At 39.1% G+C, this 23,970-nt stretch overlaps 1 protein-coding gene across 4 annotated transcripts; it reads right to left on the minus strand.

The window, feature by feature from the left end:
* Window positions 1-1,593: 1,593 nt before the first annotated feature.
* EMB1220 (pre-mRNA processing ribonucleoprotein binding region-containing protein) lies at window positions 1,594-22,551 on the minus strand. Of its 4 annotated transcripts, none has more exons than XR_734550.3 (10): window positions 22,399-22,551; window positions 21,614-21,684; window positions 13,730-13,795; window positions 13,382-13,519; window positions 11,392-12,284; window positions 11,236-11,306; window positions 3,986-4,088; window positions 3,758-3,833; window positions 2,016-2,194; window positions 1,594-1,932 (listed from the first exon to the last, which is right to left on the minus strand). XR_734550.3 is itself a non-coding variant. In XM_010253001.3 (9 exons), exons 2-9 carry the CDS (start codon window positions 21,614-21,616, stop codon window positions 2,087-2,089), a joined length of 1,458 nt encoding a protein of 485 aa, XP_010251303.1. In that variant the 5' UTR covers window positions 21,617-21,684; window positions 22,399-22,551; the 3' UTR covers window positions 1,594-2,086. The 4 variants fall into 4 exon arrangements, 2 of the variants coding, with proteins under 2 accessions (XP_010251303.1, XP_010251304.1); XR_016083789.1 differs by lacking the exon at window positions 22,399-22,551 and adding an exon at window positions 22,034-22,140; XM_010253001.3 differs by having other exon boundaries at window positions 1,594-2,194.
* Window positions 22,552-23,970: the final 1,419 nt, after the last annotated feature.

Genomic DNA, 23,970 nt, shown 5'->3' on the forward strand with positions numbered 1-23,970 from the left:
ACGAGTGACAATAACAAACTTCCACCAAAGCCCCAATGTGAACCAATTTATTAATTCTAATAAATCTCGGAATCTATTTATAATTTTATATATGCTTCAGAATACAATTACAAAACAGTCCTGTAAATTCAAATTATCTTGGAAATTCTCTATTATACATGAAGAATGAATCTTACTAAAAAAATAGTGTTTCTTTCCCAAGCCTACCAAATCCAGCTTTCCCGTAATTGCATTACCAGAAAATAAATACATACAAGCATACCAAGAACAAAGCTAATCCTGCAATCGAGAAAACTAAAAGCAGGGTGCTTCGTTAAATTTAAATTTGCAAAGCACCGATTCAAATTCAAATCTCCCCGGAACTCTCAAAGCTGAAAGTAAAAAATGAATAAAATAACTCAACTCTTACATATCAAGCAAGCCAACAAAACATCAGTCTCACTCTGAAAACAAGGGAGGAAAAAAAAATAAAGATTCCGCCAACAAGATGCACCAACAACAGAAATTAAGATGAACCGTTTTTACCTCTCAATCTTCGATTACAATCCCAGATCAAATTCTAGGTCCTCTATTGAATCAAGGGCTCTTGAAGGAAAACTTAGGCTTGATTAGTTGCGTTGCTCTCAGCAGTGGTGTTTCGCCAAATCTGAGAGCATGGAGAGCTCTTTGCTCCTTGGATGGCAAACGGTTGCCTTCATTAATTCATTTTTCTCACATATTGCACAATGCACACTGATTCTTTGTGACATTTTGAACTTGGGTTTAACGCTTATGGTGTTTGGTTGCAGTGCAATTTTATTTGCACTAGTACAAATGTATGGGAGTGCAAATAAAAAAAAATGCAAATTTTGGTTTAATTTTGTTTTAGGTTTTACTTTTTTCTGCTTTAGGTCTTATTTTACTTTATTTTTAATGCAAGTAAACAAAGGTAAAATTTGAAGCAAAACAAATCAAAACTTGCAGCTAAATCTTTTGCACTATTATAATTTTGCATCAGTGCACATTCTTTGCACTGCAACCAAACACAGCCTATAAGTAAACTTTGTATTGGTTTCTCAAATGTACATAAAGATTCTTGAGGGAACTGAACAATAAAAACCCCAAAAATAACAAGCATCCTTAAACTTGCCCTCTAAAAATGATTCAAATCGTTCACCAGTTGATTCTGCTGATGTAGCTGCTTTTTTTTTTTTGGTTATGTAAAACAAAACAAAACATGATGCCGAACGCCCCCTAAATGAACCCGTCTCAACAGTTGTTGATGGTTCAAAGTCCAATTTCAATATAGTAATCATTTTTATAGGCCTTTTGGAAATTTTCCATCCTCCAAGATCAATCAATCAAATGAATACAGCCAAAAGGAACTACGAGGATTCTTTTTAATTTTCATGGTTGAGGATGCTTACGAAGTTAATTCCGTAACCGTAACTCAAGAGTCGAGAAAAAGTTACACGATTGGGACCAGGCGATATGCAATATAAGGATGTTTGGAACGTTTTTGGTTTCGTTTTCAGGCTGGTTCCAAAACCAGAAACACGTTTTATCTGTTCATGGAGTGTGTCGTCCATGGTTGTAGCCTTGTAGGACTACAAATGGATCAAAGTCACAACGGGCATCTTCGTTTGACCTTGAGCTTTCCTCATGCTAAATTGCTAACTTGACAAATTTAAAAGAAAAAAAAAAAACAATTTACAAGCACAAGATGTTCATCAATGACCATATGCACAGACGTAGCTGTATTTTACTTCTTTTTTTTTTTGGGGGGGGGGGGGGGGGGGGTAAAAGATGTATCAGTATTGAATCTATTGATACCATATATAAGAAATCGATGGTTTCAGGCTACCTTCAAATGAATATTCAACGAAGTGTCATTTTTTTGCTGATAATCTGCATAGCCAAGTCCTGCAGTCGTAACTTCCATTGAATAGGAAGCTGATATACAAAAAATAAGTCAGAAGAATCAGTTTAACAAGGTTCATTTGGTAATTTACTTTGTTCCCTTAAATTTCACTTACTTTAAGTAAAAAGAGTCACAAGACTGGGTGTACTTTAATTAGGAGTGACATAAGCACTGCCTCATGATGATTCAAGTGCGCTTGATCTTTGAGAATGTTCCTATTTCAGAGAAGTAGGTACTTTGAGTTCCACTTCCCAGTTGATTTGCATGAGCCTGTGGATTTGTAAGTTCAATTCCCTGAAATACAGAACAGAACCGACTCATTACTGGCAAAAAAAATTACATGATAGCAGAAAAAAAGACCAATTTAATCAACAGCATCTGTTTCAGTAGTTCATGAAGTAATACTACTATGAGAGAGAATTTAGCAGGTAAACAGACAAGGAAAACAATTATAATATCATTTAACAAAGGCAATGATGCATCTTTCATAACCACATCAATACTTCGTAAACCTTAAAGATCATATTTACCCTTTTACATCACAAATGATAATGACTTCACTCATAATTTACAGAAAAAAGAAACAAAAGCATAATCAGTAGTTCTCTCAAGAAAAATCCCCTACTATTGGATCAACCAAAGAGCTGCCTAAGTTCAAGAATATTCTCTTATGTGCTCAGTCATGGTCAATATGTCTTTCCAGATACAATATGTCAATTCAACATCACCCTCATCTCTAAGGCTCCGTTTGGTTTGTGGGATGGGGATGAGAAGGGAATATTCCGAAAATATTCCCTTTTCTCTCATTTGTTTTGAGGGAAACAGAGGGATGGGAAGAGAAAAGTGTGGGATTTCAGATCCCAAAATCATGGATTTGAGGTCGCACCAAAACCGTGGGACCCCGGTGGAAAATTTTGGAAAAACACTGTTACAACTGGAAGAAGTCAAAGAACCACCGTCTTCCTCTTCTTTCTCACCTTCTTCCCGTCTTCACCAGATCTGCAGCGAACCAGGGCGAACCAGGCAGCGGTGACACGCAGGCAAAGCAAACCAGGCAGCGAACCAGAGTAGTGGAGACGAAAAACGAAGAAGAAAAAGAAGCAAAAGAAGAAGAAGAAGAGAGAGAGAGTGAGAGATTAGAGAGGGGACGCACAGATCTACCGCCGTTGCAGAAGCGGTGACGAAACGGAGCGAGAGAGAAAATGGGGGAAGAGGGGAAGAAGAAGAAGAGAGAAGATCAGGGAGAGAGAGCGGGAGAGGGAAACCGGAATGGGTTCAGATCCGCTGCTTCTGTTCCTAGTTGCCACTCTGTTCGGTTGAGAGGAGGACGAAGGTGACCCTTTTTACATTTTCCCATCCCATCCCATCCCAATAAAACCGAACAATGGAAACTTAATTTTTTACACTTTCCCATCCCACACAAATCTTCCCACAAACCAAACGGAGCCTAAATGTCCCTCTAACCAATAGATTCGACCAGATTCCTCACAAATGGAGTTAAATCAACAGTACTATCAAATGACAATTTATAAAGCCTAACACATCAAATATTGTGTAAAAGCAGCTTCAAAACTGCAGATCTGTTTACTTCTAGATTCAAGATATCTGCATTATGAAATCATAAACGTGCTTTGTCCTACTAACAAACATGCACATTACCCAGACTCCTTCCATTTTATGGGTCATTCTGTTTGTCCAAGTGCATCCAGCTTACACAATTGGGCACAGGTTTGGCTTCAGTTGACAAGGCTCTTTTAACCAAATTATTCATCCACCCAGTAAATCTTACGTTTTATTTGTCCAAAACCAAAGAGATTGTGCCATAAAATATACATACATATCATATAAAGGACAAACCTGCACGGGTGTAAATGCCAAACTTGAAGTCAATCCTGAGGTAGCACCACTGCTTCCATAGTTTTTTTCCTTGAACCTGAAAACAGTAAGGTAGTTTAAGGTCATTTAGACAAGGTTGACAATGGAACATTAAAAGAACACAGTAAAATTTGCAAAATAGGAAACTACACTAATAAGTAATGACAGGTATATGAAGCAGAAAAATAGGGATATGCAAAGGAACTGTACTTCTTAGCAACTTTGGCTGCTAGCTTGCTCTGACCAACAGCTACACGCAACTTCCCACTTCCAGCCTGCCCAAGCATGCCATACCCTTCACCCAGACCATCCCCTAAATATAAACAGTAAATGAAAAATAAGTTCTGCAGTGTGCACAGTAAGCCAAACGTTATAAGCAATGTATTAAAACAACCAATGCTCAACCAGGAACAAGTTACAACATTTAAAAAAAAAAAAACACTTTTGCATAAAGCAGGTATCCTTTCTGGCAACAACTCTCAGAAATTTTTATGAAATACTGTTAACAGTAAAAAATTATTACATTCCATCATCATCATCTAAGCCTTGTCCCAAACCATATGGAGCTGGCTAAATGATCCCTGTTCCGCCATTTCGTTTTGTTCAGTGCCATATCTATTGTTAAATCATAGGCCTTTAAATCTTTTCTTATACTTCAACCAATTCTTTTTGGGCCTGTCCCTAGCTCTTCTAAACCCTTCAACTTGTAACAGATCATTTCTTATTGGTGTTGTAGATAGTTTTTTTTTTTTGGCATGACCATCATCATCATCAATAACATCTAAATCTTGTCCCAATTATATGGGGTTGGCTACATGAACCCCATTTTGTCATTCTCTATTTAATGCCAGTATCCATTGTTAAATTATGAGCACTAACATCATTTCCTACTACTTCAACCCATGTCCCGTCTTCCCTGCCCCTATCCCTTCTAGTCCCTTCAACTTGTAACCTATCACTTCTTCTTACAGGTGCTGTAGATGGTTTTTAAGCACATGACAAAACAATCTTAGTCTACTTCCCCTCATTTTATCACCTATTGGAGCTACTCCTAGGTTCCTAAGAATGACTTCATTTCTGACCCTATCCTTTCTAGTTTTTTCCACTCATCCATCTAAGCATATACCTTTCTGCCACTCTTCATTTTTTGAACATGCTTCTCGACTGCACAACACTGCTTCATATAACATAGTTGGGAGGCTTACAACTATTTTATAAAATTCTCCTTTTAATCTTAGTAATATTCACCAATCACATAAGACTCAGGATGCACCCCTCTGTTTTTCCCATTTTACTCTAATTCTATGGGTGACATCCTCATCAATCTCTCCCTTGTTATGAATTATCAAACCAACATACCAAAAAATGTCACATTGAGTTATCCCTTGGCCTCAGTGTACCCTAATTTGCAGTCCTACTTTGTTTAAAATCTCTTGTTTCTAAAGTATTTACCTTTAAACTTAAATTTTTAGTCAATCCTTCATTTCTTTCATTAATTAAAACAATCTCATCAACAAACAACAGGCACCATGGGACCTCCTCTTGAATATGTTTCATCAATTCATCTATGACCAATGCAAATAAATAAGAGCTAAGTGCTTAATCTTGGTCAAAACCCATCATAACTATAAAATCTGATGTCTCTCCCATACTTATTGGAACCCCTTTGTTCCACTCTCATAGGCTCATACATTCTTTAATAATGTTTGTGTACCTATTTGAAACCCCTTTGTATTCCAAAGCCTACCATGTTATCTCTCTAGGGACTCTATCATAAGCTTTCTCTAAATTAATGAACACCATATGATCTATTTTCTTCTCTATAAACTTTTCTATCAATTGTCTTAAAAGAACGCAGTTTTCAATGGTTGATCTCCCTAGCATAAACCCATATATATACTCAGAAATAAGATTTCATAAAGCTGATTAAGGCAGCATAACAAGTAGTGAAGGATACAAATAGACACCGAGTGTCCAAACCCCCAAATATTACAAAATAAGCCCAAAACATAAACTGTCTTTGCACCCCTTGTTTAGCTAAACTATCCACCAAACTGTTAGCCGATCTTCTAATCCAATTAATTTGAATCAACATATCCCTGGACAGCCTTTTGAACCTCCTAAGGTCATTCCTTAGGAGCCATGAAACTCCTTCCCCTTTCTTTAACCAGTCCACAACTGTTTTGGAATCACCTTCAATAGTTAGCCTTTCAAAACCCAAATCCTTGTCTCTCTCAAGCCCAAAAACAGCTGCTAAGAATTCTGTTGATGCCACATCACTTTGCCCAGCAGGACTCGAGAAGAAGGCGCATATATTCCTGATAACTCCTCCAATTCCAGCAGGGCCTGGATTGCCCACACTACTTCCATCAAAATTCAATTTCAACCAGCCACAAGGCAGGGGGAGACCAGACCACTGTTGCAATCAGTCTTCTAGAAGATGAGGCAGATATAGCCCCCCCAAGCTCTGAAGAAATCATCAATCTTAAAGTCTGAGAACAAATTCAAGGTCTTAACCCAATGTGCCACTCTTAGGCTTATGACCTCAATCAACGCTTCCTTATTCTTTTCCTTTTCTCTGAAAATTCTAGAGTTCCTTTTCATGTCATAAACTTAGATCAATTATTCTCTTTCACAGTTTCATAGTGTGGCTCACGAGTTTAATCTCACGATAGTTATTACAACTTTATAAATCACCTTTGTTCTCAAATAAGCACCATAGTGCTCTTTCTCCATTCATCAAACATCTTCTTTTCTTTCATTGTCTTATTAAATGGTTTAGTTAGTCATAATAAGCCTACCTCTCCCATACCTTTCCATACTTCAATTGGAATTTGGAATACCATCGGATCCTAATGTTTTTCCCTTTTTCATCTTATATAGTGACAACTGCATTTAGTAATTTTATTTTTACATACCTACATGTTATTTTTAACACTATTAGAGTTGCTAATCTCTCCTCCATTAACACCCTCTACATGTTCATTTAATAAATTTTAAATAGTTTTTCCATCCTTCCTTGATTTCTACATCTTTTGCCAAGATTATTTGATCCTCCTCTTTAATGCACCTAAAACATGATTTAAATTTGTCTTTGCTTTCTCTCATCTTTTCTGGTTTATAAATTCCATTCCCTCTTTCTTGTGTCTAATTTATGAATTATGATAGATCTCATCACATGCCTTAAGCCCTTAAATCTAACTTCATTTACTTTTTGTTTAACTTCACTTTCTTATAGTTTTATGCTTTTCCAAGTTTTCTCCATTTTTAGTCTTTTGTCAATCTTTATAACATGTTCAGTTTAATTTGGTTACATTTTGAACCCCTTTATTCCACCACCAAGTTTCTTTAGTGCTTTGCCTTTTCCCTTTATATTCTCATAAAATGTCCTTTGCTATTATGCAATTAGCCATTTCAAATAATGTATAATTAGTCTTTCCATCTAAATTCCATTTTCCTTCTATCATCATACCTCTAAAGTGTGTTAGTTTCCTCTTTGTAGGTTTTCCCACCTAATTCTTGGAAACCTATTTCTCTTCCTTTTCCAATTGTGCATATCTGCAACAAATTTATGTTGTGTGGCTAAGTTTTTCCCTAGAATAACTATGCAATCCTTACACATCATTCATTCTGTTCTCTCTAGTAACAAAAGGCCTATTTGACTTATGTTTGATCCACTTTTAAATGTTATTAAGTATTCATCATTCTTTAAAAAAAAAGTGTTTACTATTGCCATATCATAAGCTATTGCAAAATCTAAAATAATATCTCTTGTTTCATTCCTTTCCCCCAAACCCAAATCCTTCATACACCATATCATATCCTGCACTTCTCTTCTTCAAATGTCCATTGAGGTCTCCTCTTATAAATATCTTCTCCTCATTTAGAAGACCTTGGATTAGTCCTTCTAAGTTTCCACAAAATTGTCTTTTAATGTTTTCTTCTAAACTCACATGAGGTGCATAAGCACTAATTTTGTTAGTATTTCTTCACTTAAAACAAGTCTAATTAAAATTATTCTATCTATAATGCTTTTAACATTTACAATTTCATTTTTAGATCCTTATCTACCATTATCACTACTCCATTTCTATTATTTAATTCTCCCATATACCATAATTTGAAGTCATCAATTTCTTTAACTTTTTACCCTTTCATTTAGTTTCTCTTAAGCATGCAATATTAATCCTTCTTCTCTTCATAATGTTACTAAATCCACAATTCTTCCTATTAAAGTTCCTACATTCCAAGTGGCTAATTGAATTTGTGTTTCTTGGACTAACTTTTTTACCCACCCACATCGAAAAGGATGCGGGAAACCTTGGCCCATTTTCCACAACAATCGGCATAGTGTGATGCATTGCTTCTGACTAACAAGTAACAACCTAGCAACCCTTGCCCATTTGACACCACACTCGAGTTTATGTGTAGCGTGCCGCTTCTCAGGAATGCCCCAGCATGAGCATGAAAAGGCAATCATATAAGCATGACCAAACCATCTTAATCTACTTTCCCCCATTCTATTACCTATTGGAACCACTCCTAGGTTCCTTCAACAAGTTCAATTCTGATCCTACCCTTCCTAGTTTTCCCCCCCATCCATCTCAACCTTTGCATTTCTGCTACACTCATTAATACAACCAGAAACCTCACATCCTAGTAAAATTCCACAAGAGGTAGAAAGGATGTACAACAGAAAACAAATTTTGAAGTAACAGAGAATACTGCATGGGTTTCTAAAAAACAAATTTATAAACAGAGAAAATAATTTCACACATATTTTTATACTTTCTACTTCAAGCCCACATGATCCACCTTTACTGAATCAGCATTGATATACTGTTCCATACACTTAACCCTAAAGTGTCCCTCCAAAAACAATACAATAATTGTAAACAAAGGTCTGAACATGAGGCTCAAGAGAAGGGAAAGTCGAAATATCCCAGCCAACCCATTTTTATGCAAACAATCCATATGCAGCTATCCTGCCAAAAGCATAAATTAAGGCACTAAAAAACAATGTTCTGAAAAATGTTTTGCACGGTAATGATAGACTTAGCCAGTCCACACATCCAACAGTCAAATCATCAAAAACTCAAGAAAGGGTTTTGTTGACATGAAGACAAAGCCATTTCTAAGGGGATGAATTTTGTATTTTGGTAAAAGGCTTTTTTTATCAGCAAAGAAAATTTCATTTACTAAATTATTAGTTACTGGTTACAGTACAAAGACAATCCATCATATACGTGACCCAGGTTAAAACAGATTACAGCATTGCCCAAAATAAAGTGGATCTACAACCCCCTGTTTTGCTAGCACATCAGCCAACCCATTTGCTTCCATTTTCACCCATCCAAAACTAGAATTATGTTTCTTTGCAAGTAGGTCAATTTGTCTGAAGATAAATCAGAATTTCCATGGCACCGAGTCGATTTGCTTTACCCAAGTTATGACCAGTAGTGAACCCCCTTCAATTTCCAGTTCTCTTGCTCCTAACTGCTTGGCAAGTTTCAAGCCTTGTAAGAGAGACTGAGTTTAAGCCGGAATCAAGTCACCAAATCCAATTGGTCCTGAAAACAGTACCACTACTACTCCTTGATGATTCCAAAAACTCACCCTATTCCTGCTTTCCCCAGATTACCAAAGGAAAAGGGTGAAATATTTTTCCTAACAAAAAACTCTTTTATTTAGGTGGTTGCAAGAAAAACAAAAGAATAATATGATTTTTCCTTGAAAGAAAAAATGGCAATCCATTTCATTGAGAGTGGAGGTGATGGCCTTGCTTCAAGGTGTAAGATATGCAAAACAGTTGGGGTTACACCAAATTGAGATTGAGGGAGACTCTAAATTGTTGATCGAGTGGTTGCAATCTGGTAAGTTGGGAGCCTGGATTTATAGACAGCCCATAAGGGAAATCCACAATACAACAAGGGAGATCAGCTAATGGTTTAGCTGACACGTTGGCTAAAAAAGGGACTGTGAGGGAGAGTATGTTCTGGGCAGTTTTGTAAGAAAGATAACTGGGGCTCAACACCTACTTAGGGGTTGACAGCTGTACTTAAATCTGGAAAGTTATTTAATGAAGTTACCGTTTCCAATCAAAAAAATATAAAAGAATAACCAACAAGTTTATCTCAAAAGTATACATTTTAAGGTTTGACATTGGCTTCCATTTCTAACTTAAAGGCTTATTATCACACATTTTAATAATTATGGTTCCATAAAATGGAGCAAAAGGGGATAATAGAGGCTACTCACATAAAAACCAAAACAAGTAAAAGTGAAACTCTAATAAAGGCTTGATATCCAAACACAACTGACCTTGTCTATCATGAATTGTCAAAGGATGGGATAAGTATAGATGGGGATGTGGCTGCTGAGGGGAAGAAAATGAATTGGTAGAACATGTGTTCCATAAGTGCCTTCTCTAAAGCCATATGGTTCCGAGTTTATCTCAACCTCAAGATGGATTGCATCTCAGAATGTAATGTTATGAATCTATTTCAATTCTCAAAAAAGATGGGCAGTGGGCAACAAAAAAAAGGCAAAAAGACATCCTTGCATTCACATAAAAATCCTTGTGGAAATTTTGGATAAGTAAAAAACAAATTCAATTTTTAACAATTATATGGATAACCCCATAGATTGTTTGTTTGTCATTAACAGGAATCTTCTGGCTATTAAAACGATTTCTGACCCTCCACATCTTGCCTCATCTAATGAGGAACATAAGTCAATCTTTTTGTTGGCATCCACCTCAAGGAAGTTGGTTGAAAATCAATGCGAACAGAAGTTTTAAGCAGTCAGGAGAGGCCTCTTTTGGTGTAGTGGTTCATAATCATGAAGGGAGATTCATAGCAGCTAGTGTGGGTTTTTGTAGCAGGAAGTGTTCGATGGAAAGTAAAGCTCATACAATTCTCCACGGTTCTATCATGTGGCAAAAGCTTAATTTGCAGTTTGTTATTTTGGGAAAGTTATTGGCAGGGAATAGTAGTGCACTATGCAAAAGAGATATTGATGCTGCTTTGGGTGTAAAACTTATTCTCTTAAACTCGTTAAAGATTTTGGAGGATAGGCAGGTCAAGTTCAATTTCATGAGAGGAAATAGAAACTGGGTGGCTCACCATCTGGCATGCATGGCATCACAGACTTTTGAAGAGTGGTTTAATGTTCCTTCTTGTTGACTTTTAGATGTTTTGTTTTTAGACTTGTCTGGGTGTGGCAATTTAGGCCCAAACTGCTTGTTTTAGTTTTCTTTTCTTTTCATGTTGATACTTGTTTCTTGTATTTAAGATATTCCTCTATTACCAAAAAAAATAAGAATGATGAAATAATTAATAATCCAAAAGAACAGGACCAAAAGATCCAAAACTTGTTAACACTGACAAATTCATACTTCAGTTTCCAAACAAGAAACAGAAGATGCACTAGTTTCAGCATGTGCACAGACATAGTATTACCTAAAGAGCTCTCTTCTGGAACTCCGAACTGCATCCTATTAGCCAGTTTTCTCAGATCTGTCATTGCATATCTGAAAATGTGAAGTTAAACATTTAGAAAACCAAAGGAAATGACATATCTGCAACAAGTAATGTGTGTAAAAGAAATTGCACTACCTCTCCTTCATCTTCCTGAGCCGACGACCGCCTCTCTTCTTTTTAGGGTCAGAATCTGGAACTGGAAGTGGTTTCGGTTGCTTTGCAGGAGGTGGTTCTTGCCACTTTTCAATCTTCTTACGGATTTCTTCCCGCAAGGTCCTTCCAGTCTTCCCTGTTGGATCACCTCTTGTTGAATCTACTCGTGCAGCAAGTGTTGACTTTGCAGCCAAAAGTCGGCAAGCACGCATCCTCAAAGAAGGTGGTGTACTTTGAAAAATCTCTGTTTGTTCAAGATAGCCTACACGAAATTGGGAAGTTGCAGTTGAAAAACCTGCCAGATTCTTTTTCTTGGCACCAAGAAGCTGAACATTACAAGCTGGCATCTTAGCTAATGCTGACAGACCACCAGCAGTCCCCATCAGTTTTGCTGCAACTGCACTTCCAACAATAGCAGAAAGATTTGGTGCAATATACCCCATCCTACTCTCAACAAAATCAAGGACCTTCTTCTTAGCTGAATCAAGAGTAAGAGCTCGATCACATGCATCAATTGTCTTTTTAAGATTCTCCTCAGACAGTGGCTTGCCACTAGTAGTTGATGCTGTAACAGAAACAACCATAATGATAGCTGAGGGTAAAAGTCCCTCCAGATCAACAAGAGTTAAATCCATTTCATTCCCAATCTTCTTTACAACCCGAGCATAATCAATTGGATGATGAACAAGAGATTCAAGTTCTGGAAACTTTAAGCGATATTTGTCTCGAATAAAATTGTGGATGATAATGATTTCGTTCTCAATGTCAACCGACAAAGCATTGCAATCAACTATCAACTGATATTCAGGATCATCCTCCAACACCATGCCTTGGTTGGAAACATCAGTCTCCTTCTGAAGTGCATCCTCAACTTTCTGCATTTCAGAGACAGCATCACTCTTTCCATCCACATAAAAATGCAAAGTTGGATTTATGCAAATGAAAGTACCTATAGATCCATTGTTCATGTCTAAGCCCCAAACTTAAATTTGTTAAGGGAAGCATGGTTCAGGGTTAGGTTCAGTCTAGTCAGGTTTGAATCAGCCTCAAACAATACCAACCCCACTCAAAGTATGAAGGAACTCCACAAAACATGACCCTAGCATCTACAATCTATAGCATTTAAAAGGTGCAATGGTAGCTCACTTGTAGAACATCTAAAATGACAATCATGAGTTTATTGAATAGCTAACTGAATGAATTTTACCAGTTTCAAGTCAAGGCATTTTAACAATTACTGAAACAAAGAAATATGACCTAAGACAAGCAGAAAGGAATGGATTATTTTATAATGGTGGTAACCTCCCAATTCATTTTGTTTGTGGTTCCAATAAGTTATTTTAATCCTCATTTCATAGTATAATGCAAGAAGGATCAGAGTCATGAGACATTCTTAGCTTGGGACCACATAATGGGGCTATGGCAGTACTACTGAACTTATTTAACCTAGATAATTTTCTGATTTCACTCCTAACTCCCAAGATCAATGCATGTGGTAAAATGGTGTTGGGAAACAACCTAGCTCTACTTCAAGGGAAGCTCTGCCTCTTACAAGAGAAAAGAGGGGAATTGAAAACTCAGGATTGATGGTATTTTCTTATTCAGCTTTGGTGCCTCTTTATGGGGAGTACAAGCACATAACAAGCAGGTCAGATCCTGTGAACCTCAGTTATAACCAACTTCTGATTCTGACATGGCCTTCTAAAATAGTCCCGTTTGTAAGGAGGAACCAAATGCTTGAATGGGCGCTTAGGCGGACCAGTGGGAGCTACAGAAGTGGGTTTGGGCCTAACTGGACCCTGGTCATCCAACAGGTTCCTATCACATGGCTATTTCATTTTGACTCCTAAAGAGAAGCATCAAATAATTACAAACAATGCAACACAATCAAAATCATCTTAGTTAAACATGGATTGTAGATCAAAGAATAAAACCAAAAAAAAAATATTATAAGAAAAAAATTGTAACTAACCTGCATGATATCGTTATAACGCTGTGTCTTTTGCAGCTTTGAAACACTATCCAAATCATCATAGTTAAGAGATTCTATATCTGCCAAATCACCATCAATATCCTCTTCCATGTCTCCAGCATCACCAACATCTTCATCCTGTCACAAAATATTGTTATTGTGAATAAAGCCAGAGCTAATAAAACACAAACAAATTAGCATAAAGAAATCAGGATGGAGTTAAGGTAAAATAATAAGTTTCTAAATTGGCATGTTCCACTGAACAGATAGAAGTAGTTCTTCCTTCACAAAAAAAAAAGAAAAAGATAAAAGTATATTTTAATGAAAAGAAAAGGGCGATGTACTCACAAGTAGATTGGCTTCATTATCAGATAATTCATCAAGATCTGCTAAGAAAGAATCAGCAAGTGTTGCCTGAAAAACCAGAAATGGAAGAAAATCAATATGCAAATATGAAGTTTTTTTGCGGAGAAACTTAGAATCTCAAATAACCAAGGAGAAACAAACTTTGAAGCATAATATCCACTAAAATTAAATAAAAAAAGAGATACAGCATTCCACTGAATTATCAAGAAGCACCTGGTATACTGTACTGTATTTTTTTTGGAAAAGGTAAAGTAATATTTATTGAGATAAGAAATACAAAAAGGAGGCTGAGATCAGTCCCAGAAAAGGCCGATTGATCAAATCAGCAATTACACATTCCACCAGGAACTAGAAAGAAAAACAGCTGATATATTACAATTTCTGAAATCCTCAGACACAGACACCCAAGACATCAGTTTGCCCACTGAGAACAAAAATACTGTACTGTATTTTTTAATGAAACACACATATTAGGCATCTGAGAACAAAACAGAGATGCATCATCCTACTAGGTATCACACCATGGGAACAAGATTGTCCCAGTATAATGCCCTTTTTATTATTAAGGGCCCGGCGCAATGCTTCAGGTAAATAACAAAGTTATGAGTTCTATAAAGAATAGCTAAAAATTGATCCCAAAAAAATAAAGAATAGCTAAATATAGCCATATTCATTATTTTTCCTTTTTTTCTTTTTTCTTTTTTCTTTTTTTTTTTTTTGGGTGGGGGGGGGGGGGCGCTCCTTACTGGTTACTTTCTGATTTCCTGGTTTTCTATTTTTCTGCCAGCCCTTTTTTGTTGTTGTGTGTTTAATCAAGAGAGAACAGCCAGTAAGAAAAGGAGATAATGATCATTCATCAAAAAAAAAGGAGATAATGAGTACTCAGTCTTACAAATACAAATTAAGAATTGAAAGAATAGACCCTTATTCATACCACAAGTCAGCTACAATAGCAAAAGACAATTACCCAATGTTGGTGCTATTCAGGGTCTTGGGAGGGTAGATTTGATATGGTCCTAACCTTTGGCCTTTTTTGGCACAAAGTGGTTGTTCTCAGACTCGAACCTGCATTATCAGACTTGCCGGTCCAAGATTTTGCCATTACACAAGTAATGGCCCCTAAATAAGCTACTATAGCACTGCATGCAATTGTACCACAAATTCTGCTAATGAAAGTAATGAAGTAACTCCAAGAAATCCTCACTTAAGAAATCAGTCATTACATTTCTCTGAGCAATTTTGTCCTATAAAAATTGGTTAAAGGAAGTTTTTTTATCAGTAACCGAAAAAAAAAATTATTAACATCAAGAAAATGTACAAGGTGCACATTCAGGGAGACAAGATGAAAAGTCTAAGACCAGATCAAGAACCTTCCTCCTTCAATAGCTTCATACCAATAAAACGCTTTCTTTAATCCAAAGGATATTTCCCCCCAAACAACCCTGTCTGTCCACTCCCCAGGTGAGGGAATCAGCTAAGGAATTTGTTGATCTTGGAAACTAGCAGATTTCTGTTTGCAGCTTAACACATAGTTGTTTTGCTTTCCTGCTTTTATATATCGATGATTTCCATGGACCACCCATTTGCCCTTTCATCATAATGGATTTTGAATCCCTCTCCATTAACAATCCCTTAATATGTTTTTCATCTGCAAGTCTCAGCCCTTGTAATAAAACTTGAAGTTATGCCACAATGGAGTTTCCATTGCCAATCAGCCCATAGAAGGCTAATAAATTGTAATCTGAATGGGTTATGATGAAGGGTGATTTGGCACGACCTAGCAAGAAGGGGACACGTAGGCGCGATCTGATCGAGGGGTGACAACTCAGCCAGGCAAGCTCAGTTCACAACATTCGGAGTTCTAGTATTCAGCCACCTCGGCCCAAAAAACCACCTCAGTGTAGAGGCACCTCGACACCCAATCCAGTTCGGGACTAAAGAATCAAAGTGCCAGCTCGGAGCTAATGAGCCAAAACGCCACTTAACCGACTCCAAAGGCCTCCCCAACAGATCCCAAATTTCTCGAGACCACGATGAGAACTTGTCCTAACTCCACCTGAATCGGAGGTAAAACGATAAACCTTATCAACATACTGCTCTCCTTCAAAAACGGAACAAACCTTATCTGCACAGCCCGGAGATCTCGGAGATCTTTCGTAAGGCCCACGACTACTCCAGTATATAAAGACATGAAACCTCAAGGCAAAGGTACGCGTGATTATTCTACTCACTAGCACTCAAGCTCTCAAGCATTCAGCTCGCATTCACAACATAAGTACTGACTTAAGCATCGGAGCGACCTTGCCGGGTTAGCTGCCCCGGGTTCTCTGATCCACTGTTTTGCAGATCGGTCCAGCTCGCCACCCAATTGGAGTTCGGATCACCTTCCAGCTAGGAGTAGCCAGATCGCGCACCATCAATTGGCATCGTTTGTGGGAAGACGATCGAAAGGTCATCCCTATTTCTTTACAGTTTCAAACTCAATCTTAACCTCAATGGCATCTTCCAGCCACACCGGAAAAAGTATCGAGATGAACGTCACCAGGGGGCAAGTTCAGCAATCAACCTTCCCCCAAGGTCCTACGGTATGCATCGGCCAGTTCACTATTCCGCTCACAATGTCCGGAGTCCCGTCACTGTCCGCACCACAGAGCACCGCGCAAGTGAGCGTCCCACTTCCCCCAGTGGTAGGCGCGACTTTCTCTGAGCCATCCGTGGTTCCCCCCGGAATCGGGCATTCCCAGTTTCATGACCTCGTTCAGTGCGTTCGGACAATTCAGATCCAAATGCAGCAGGTCCAACAATTCCAACAGTACCAGCAGAATCAACACTAGTTCCCTCCACTAAAGCCAAACCAACAGCCGATTCCACCCCGGCACCCAGGGCCCCGTCAGGGCCAGAACCTGAATTGGCCTGGAACCAACCAGAACATCATCTGATCTCCCCTCCCCATCGAGGTGAAGAGACCTCGCAAGTACCGATTCCTCTCAGGAGTCAGGTTTCGCCCCGTGGGGGGAGAGATGGTCAGCACACTCCTCCAGTCTCGCAAGGAAATCTCAGAGACAGGTCCAAGGATAGTCAACCCAATCCGCCTCGATACTCCCAGCAAGAAAATGATGGCTCACGAGCAGATAATAACCAGTTCGGAGTTTGAGGTGCGAACTCGAGACAAGACCTCTCCGTCCCCCGTGATAGCTAGTTTGAGCCCCACAACCAAGGGAACCCATCGAGAAAGAACCAGGATCTACCTCGCGACAAGGCCGAAGTACCAGACGAGACTGAAGTCAGCACCAATGCCGAGTCAGTGAAGAAGCAGCAGCGGCGACGCTGCAAAACAAGCAGCCCCTCGGCCAGAGACAGTCCGCTGGTGAAGCCAGAACATTAAGAAGAGCAAGCCAAAGGAAAGGAAGAAGCGAGCTCGGTGGCTACGAAGACTACACCTCCACTACTTTGCCGATCATCCCCTCTGTCTCCCGAGCTCTTGGCAACTCCAATGCCAAAAGATTTTAAGATGCCCCCATTAGACAAGTATGGCGGGTCGTTTGACCCCAACGACCATGTGGACTCTTTCCAGTCTCAGATGCACCTAACTGGGGCTGATGAAGCATGTGTGTGTGGCCTTCTCCACTACATTTAAGGGGGTAGTCCGAACTTGGTATCGGAACCTCACGCCAAGCTCCATCAAAAGCTGGTCCCAGTTCGCCGACCTGTTTACTGCGCACTTCATTACCAGCAAGAAGTGTCCAAAATCACAGGAAAGCCTTCTGAACGTGGTTCAAAGGGAAGGAGAATCAATCAAAAGCTATATAAAGCGCTTCAACGACACTTGCTTGCAGATACCGGACCTCGACCCGGTGGTGCAACTCACTGCAGCAAAGAAAGGAATCACCCATAAAGAGTTTAAGTGACATGTGGTAACTAACAAACCAAAGGACATCACCGAATATCTCAAGTTAACAGATCATTTCATCGGTACCGAGGAGGAGATCAACCAAAAGATCGACAACCCACCTCCAGAAAAGAGGAAGAGAGAGAATGAAGGAACAAGCAATGGTGGGCAGAAAAGGAAGAAAAGCAAGTCCCCGAGCAGGGGAAGAAGCAAGTCAAGAAGTCGATCCCCCTCGCAAACTCGCAAGTCAGGTCGGCGCTCCAGGACCCCACCTGTGGAGAGAACGAGCTACACGCCTTTGAACGCTAAGCGAGGAGATATCTTAATGGCTATTAACAAGAAACCCAAATGTTTACTGCCATTTCCACCGAGATCATGGACACAGCACAGAGAATTGCAGGAATCTCCGTGACGAGATCGAGGAACTTATCCGTCGCGGATACCTAAAGAACTTCATCTTGCGAGAAGAGAGGGGACAAGCAGATCGACAGGGGGACCAGAGGGGGAGTGGCCCCGAGGTCAACAGGCAGAATGAGCAACCACCGCGACAGTTGCCAAAGGAAAGACCGATCTACAGGGTAATTAACATGATCATCGACGGGTCCATCATCGTCGGATATACATCAGCAGCTGAGAGGACCTCGGTCCACGAGTTAGAGAATGAAGGGGAGAACCCGCCAAAGCAACCTCGGCTCGAAGAACCGATCTACTTCACTGAGAACGATGCACACGGGATCTGGTACCCTCACGATGATGCCTTAGTGGTGAAGCTAAGAATTAAAGACTTCGAGGTAAAACGCATCTTGGTAGACTCAGGCAGCTCGGCAGATATACTCTTCAAGTTGACCTTCGACAAACTACAGTTACAACAGAGCAACCTGAAATCGGCAGATACTCCTTTGGTAGGGTTCAGCGGCGAGGAGGTCAGACCTCTTGGTCGAATCACAGTACCCATGGAAGCCGGCACATGGCCAAACATCGTGCGATTTGAACACACGTTCCTGGTAGTCGCGACTCCCTCCCCCTACAACGCCATAGTAGGTCAACCCATCACGCATGTTCTACATGCGATAGTATCCACTTACTATTTGGCGATGAAGTTCCCAACTGATTACGGAGTGGGAGTCGTGCGAGGTGACCAGCTCGAATCACGAAAGTGCTACGTGGCTGCCCTAAAAGGAAAAGTAAAGCTAGTAGAGGATGTCGAGCTCGAGCGACCAGTGGAGTATACCAACGAACGAGCTGCCCCGAAAGAGGAGACGTCCACATACCAGTCTCTGCCACCGAGACACTTCGAGGCATCGATCTAGAGAGTCTTGGGACGCTCACTTGCGCAATGCTCTGTGGTGTGGACAGTGACGGAACTCCAAACACTGTGAGCGGAATAGTGAACTGGCCGATGCATACCGTAGGACCTTGGGGGAAGGTTGATTGCTGAACTTACCTCCCGGTGACGTTCATCTCGATACTTTTTCCGGTGTGGTTAGAAGATGCCATTGAGGTTAAGATTGAGTTTGAAATTGTAAAGAAATAGGGATAACCTTTCGATCGTCTTCCCACAGACGGCGCCAATTGATGGTGCGCAATCTGGCTACTCCTAGCTGGAAGGCGATCCGAACTCCAATTGGATAGCGAGCTGGACCGATCTGTAAAACAGTGGATCAGAGAACCCGGGGCAGCTAACCCGGCAAGGTCGCTCCGATGCTTAAGTCAGTACTTATGTTGTGAATGCGAGCTGAATGCTTGAGAACTTGAGTGCTAGTGAGTAGAATAATCACGCGTACTTTTGCCTTGAGGCTCCATGTCTTTATATATTGGAGTAGTCGTGGGCCTTACGAAAGATCTCCGAGATCTCCGGACTGTGCAGATAAGGTTTGTTCCGTTTTTGAAGGAGAGCATTATGTTGATAAGGTTTATTGTTTTACCTCCGATTCAGGCGGAGTTAGGACGAGTTCTCATCGTGGTCTCGAGAAATTCGGGATCTGTTGGAGAGGCCTTTGGAGTCGGTTAAGTGACGTTTCGGCTCATTAGCTCCAAGATGGCACTTCGATTTTTTAGTCCCGAACTGGATTGGGTGTCGAAGTGCCTCTACACCGAGGTGGTTTTTTGGGCCGGTTGAATACCCGAACTCCGAATGTTGCAAACTGGGCTTGCCTGGCTGAGTTGTCACCCCTCGATCAGATCGCGCCTACGTGTCCCCTTCTTGCTAGGTCATGCCAAATCACCCTTCATCAATTGGCCCCCACTCCTCGTGCCAGGGGTCCTAACCCAGTGCGGGGAGTTCATGAAGAGTCCAGGTGGATTTGGTGCGAGGTCTAGTCAATTTGGAGGGCGAACCGTTGGTCGGGCCTGTTCAACCATCTGACTCAACCACGAAATGACCCAGGTCGCGTCTTGAGCACGCGCAGACGTCACACTATTTATAGATTCCGCGGACGCCAAAGGGCGCGTTCAACCGATTTCGTCATCGGGATAGCTGCCCTGGGTTCTCTGATCCACTGTTTTGCAGATCGGTCCAGCTCGCCGCCCAATTGGAGTTTGGATCGCCTTCCAGCTAGGAGTATCCAGATCACGCACCATCAGGTTAAAAGAAGTAAATTTACAAGAGTGATTCTATCTGTATCATCCACAAGCACTATATTTTTCCTTCCCTACACTCTTATTATTAGCCTTCTTTTATTCCCAAATTTTATATCATTTAGCACAAGAGTGTTATGAGTCATCAAAGTTAAGTAGGCCAATATTAGACATGAAGTCCAAATCCTAAGAATCTTGTGTGAAATCAAATTGCAAATTGCAAGGCTTAGTCATTCTTCTACTAATTAGCTGCATCAAGGGACAATCTGCCATGAAGCTCAGCTAAGTACACCACATTATCCAAACATTTGAACAAAAGTTACTCCATACAACTGAACTTCAAAAAGAGTGGATCAGATGCCATGATCAAAAAACTCCAGCTTTGAAATCTGATATACTGTCTATCAGCATTGAGGACCACCATTCAACTTGGTGTAATTTATTGAATGGATAATCACTTGGCGGTTTCTTGTACAGGTTCTGATTGTACAAAGGACCTTTTTTTTTTGCTTTAATACAGTTATATTTTACCTTCTTTCAAAAAAAGAGCCCACCTTTGAAATTAGATCATAGGACAACCTTGCTATCACAGGATAGCCAGTACCACAGACTAGTTTTGACAATGTGCCTAATATAACTAACCTCAAAATTTCCTGTTAAGATCATGACTAATAGATATTGTCCATTCACCATGCTAATGGAATATATTTTTCACTGCAGCCTCAATTTGATGGAAAAAAAAAACAAATATACATATTAAAGAAGAAAAATCCATACCGAATGTCTAACAGTTGGAAAAAGAATAGACTAAGGAGGCATTTAGCAAGCCTTTCCGTGTGGTCTTTCGGGCTTTTCAAATTTTGGAAAACCAAAGTTTGGTCTTTCTTGTTTGGCAATAAAAGACAGGAAGCCAGAAAGACCTATGCCCTAAGAAGCTCATGGAATCCCAAAATGGCCAAAAATCTGGAAGCTTCAAATGAAACTTCCTGTCTTTCTGCACCTAAAATCTTTCATTTAACAGCTCTATAGATTATGGTAGACTAGGATATTTACCAAACAGTCTATATCTTTACCCCAAAAGCTAATTACATGATACATCTTTTGGCCATCTAGGCTGTTGGAAGATCTCCCTAAAACGACTTGCCAAATGGCACCTAGAATGTTTGAATGTACTGGTCGTGGAACTAGATGTACAACAGAATAGGTACATAGAATCAACGAAGTAAATAAACACATTTAGGGAGATAACTGAGAATAAATAGAGAATCAATAAAAACAATGCAAACGCATAATACATACATACGTACACCAACAGATGGATACATACATATATGCATGAGCCTGCAAAAAACACTCACTGGCACATTAACTGAAGTGGAGATAAGATACAGATAACTAACCATTTTCGGTTTTTAGGGATGTTATTCACTAAAACAGATCCAAGTCCAGCAACTATTGATCCAACAGGTTCCTGTGGGGGGAGGGGGGAATTAGAGCACAGACAAGAGAGAAATAAGCAAAAAAAAAAGTTAACTTGTCAAATGGCCTCATTTTGTCTTGGCTTAAGTTCCAATATAAATAACGCCCCACGAAACACAATCAACTAACATTATGAAGAACCGGATACTTTCTATACATCCAAGCTTATTGTCAAACTACATCCTTTTTTCTCACGTAAAGATATTGAAGTTGTTATTTTAAATGCTCCATAAAACCCATGACACTAAACAAATTTGAGTGGCCCTAACTTTTTCTCTCTTTAGGTACTAAAGAAATTAACAAATTGCATTCGACCGAAGAAAGTCGCAAGAGGGACGAACCTGCAAACTTTCGGCCCGGAATGGTTGAATGACGAAATTCGTCTTCTAAAAAGTCAAAACTGTAAGATACCTAACAACCTTCAACTTCAAAGGTTTTCTTCTTCCGCCTTCTACTTCTTTTATTCTATTTGTTCATTTATCTATATTCCCTAAATTCGATTATAGGTATGAGTTTAGGACGAGAAGATAGAGAAATGAACTTGAGAAACCTAAATTGTATGAAAATCCCGCTAGATGAGGTCATGTGAGCCAATAAAATTCATACCAGAAAGAAAGTTTATTCATAATAAATAAATTAAATTAACTGTAATACAAACCCTAACGATGTCAAATGTATACATCGAAGAGAGGGAAGGAATTCGTACCAGCTCTAATACGCAGACCGAAACTCTTAAAAAGATCTAACCGGCGTAACTCTGCAAGGGGAGAAACAGAAAAAGAGAGAGGGATTGCACATTGCAGTGTCAAGTACTGACCGGCTCGTAAAACCGTTCTCGCCTTTTCTTCCACCATTTTTCCTTTCTGACACGGGCGGGCGGGTAATTCGGATCTGGGGCTTCAAGGTATCCGTTTATCCGAATAGAAGTCGATCCTGTTAAGGGTAACCGAATTCGATCCGTTTATATTGGATCAAATATGCACTATGATCCGATAAAATCCGATTCAATCCAATTCACACATCCGCGTGAAAAAAACAAAAAGGTAACTATATACTCGTATACTTAAATATTAATAATAAAGTACACCTTAAGAATTCTCAGCTCTACGGCGGGCATTAGTGTTTTAGTGTGGGGGGTATTTGTCACTTTGAATTGTTTAGGATTGTAGTGGAACTAAGAATTCTACAATATTTTTGTTTTAAATTTTAGCTTATTTTGTTTGACTGTAGTACAAATGAAGTAAATTAAGACATTAAGCATAATGAAGTAAAACCCAAAACAAAATTAAACAAGAATTTGTAGTTTTTATTTACATTTGCACTTCCATGCTTTTGTACTAGTGCAAATAAACTTGCATTACAACCAAACACAGCCTTAGCTACATTTTTTGCCCATGGGCAGGAACTAGGTAGGGGTGTCCATGAAAAACTGAACTGAACCAAGAAAATTGAACAAGAAAATGTGGTTAACTGAATTAATCGGTTCAATTTTGGTTTGGTTTTGAAAAACCAAAGGATTGGTTTGGTTTTCGATTAACCTACAAAAAAAATGGTGGTTAATCGAACCGACTAGTATATATATTTATATGTATATTTTATATATTTTTAATATATGTCACATATTTTCTATATATTATATATAAATATATACATATATTATATTTATAATAATCTATTTATAAATATATTATATATTTTTATAATATTTATAATATATTATATATCATTTATTATCTAAAACATAATATTATACATATATTTATAAAATATATTATAAATATAAAAAACCAAAAAATCGAAGAACCAAACCAGTCAAAAACCAAAACCGATGGACTGGTTAACCGTGTTTTCTATTCGATTTCAATTTAGAGAAATGGAAAAACCAATAATACTGGTTCAATTTGCAAAAATTACCCATAGTTCAATTAACCTAACTGTAGACACCCCTAGAACTGAGTTTAACCCATCGGGCCATCTGACTCCCAAATTAGTTGGCAATTGGGCGTTTAGCATCATAGCATGGCCATGTTTCTTTTTCTTTTTCTTTTTATTTTTCTTTTTATGGAAAAGCCCATGGCAAGATTTCGTTGGTTCTTTGCAATAGTATTACCCGAGAAGAAATAAATAAATAAAAGGTTTAATGGTCCATAAGAGAAAGAGATAAACCCCGTTTGACAACTAAATGAGCAGCAACATTTGTCGTCTGGCACATACAACTCACTGAGCATGAACAAAAGTGACATAATAGACTTTTGCACGGCCACATTGGATAGGAGCA

Source organism: Nelumbo nucifera, chromosome 3 (genome assembly GCF_055504915.1).
Source record: "Nelumbo nucifera cultivar China Antique chromosome 3, China Antique-T2T, whole genome shotgun sequence".
NCBI classification, from domain to species: domain Eukaryota; kingdom Viridiplantae; phylum Streptophyta; class Magnoliopsida; order Proteales; family Nelumbonaceae; genus Nelumbo; species Nelumbo nucifera.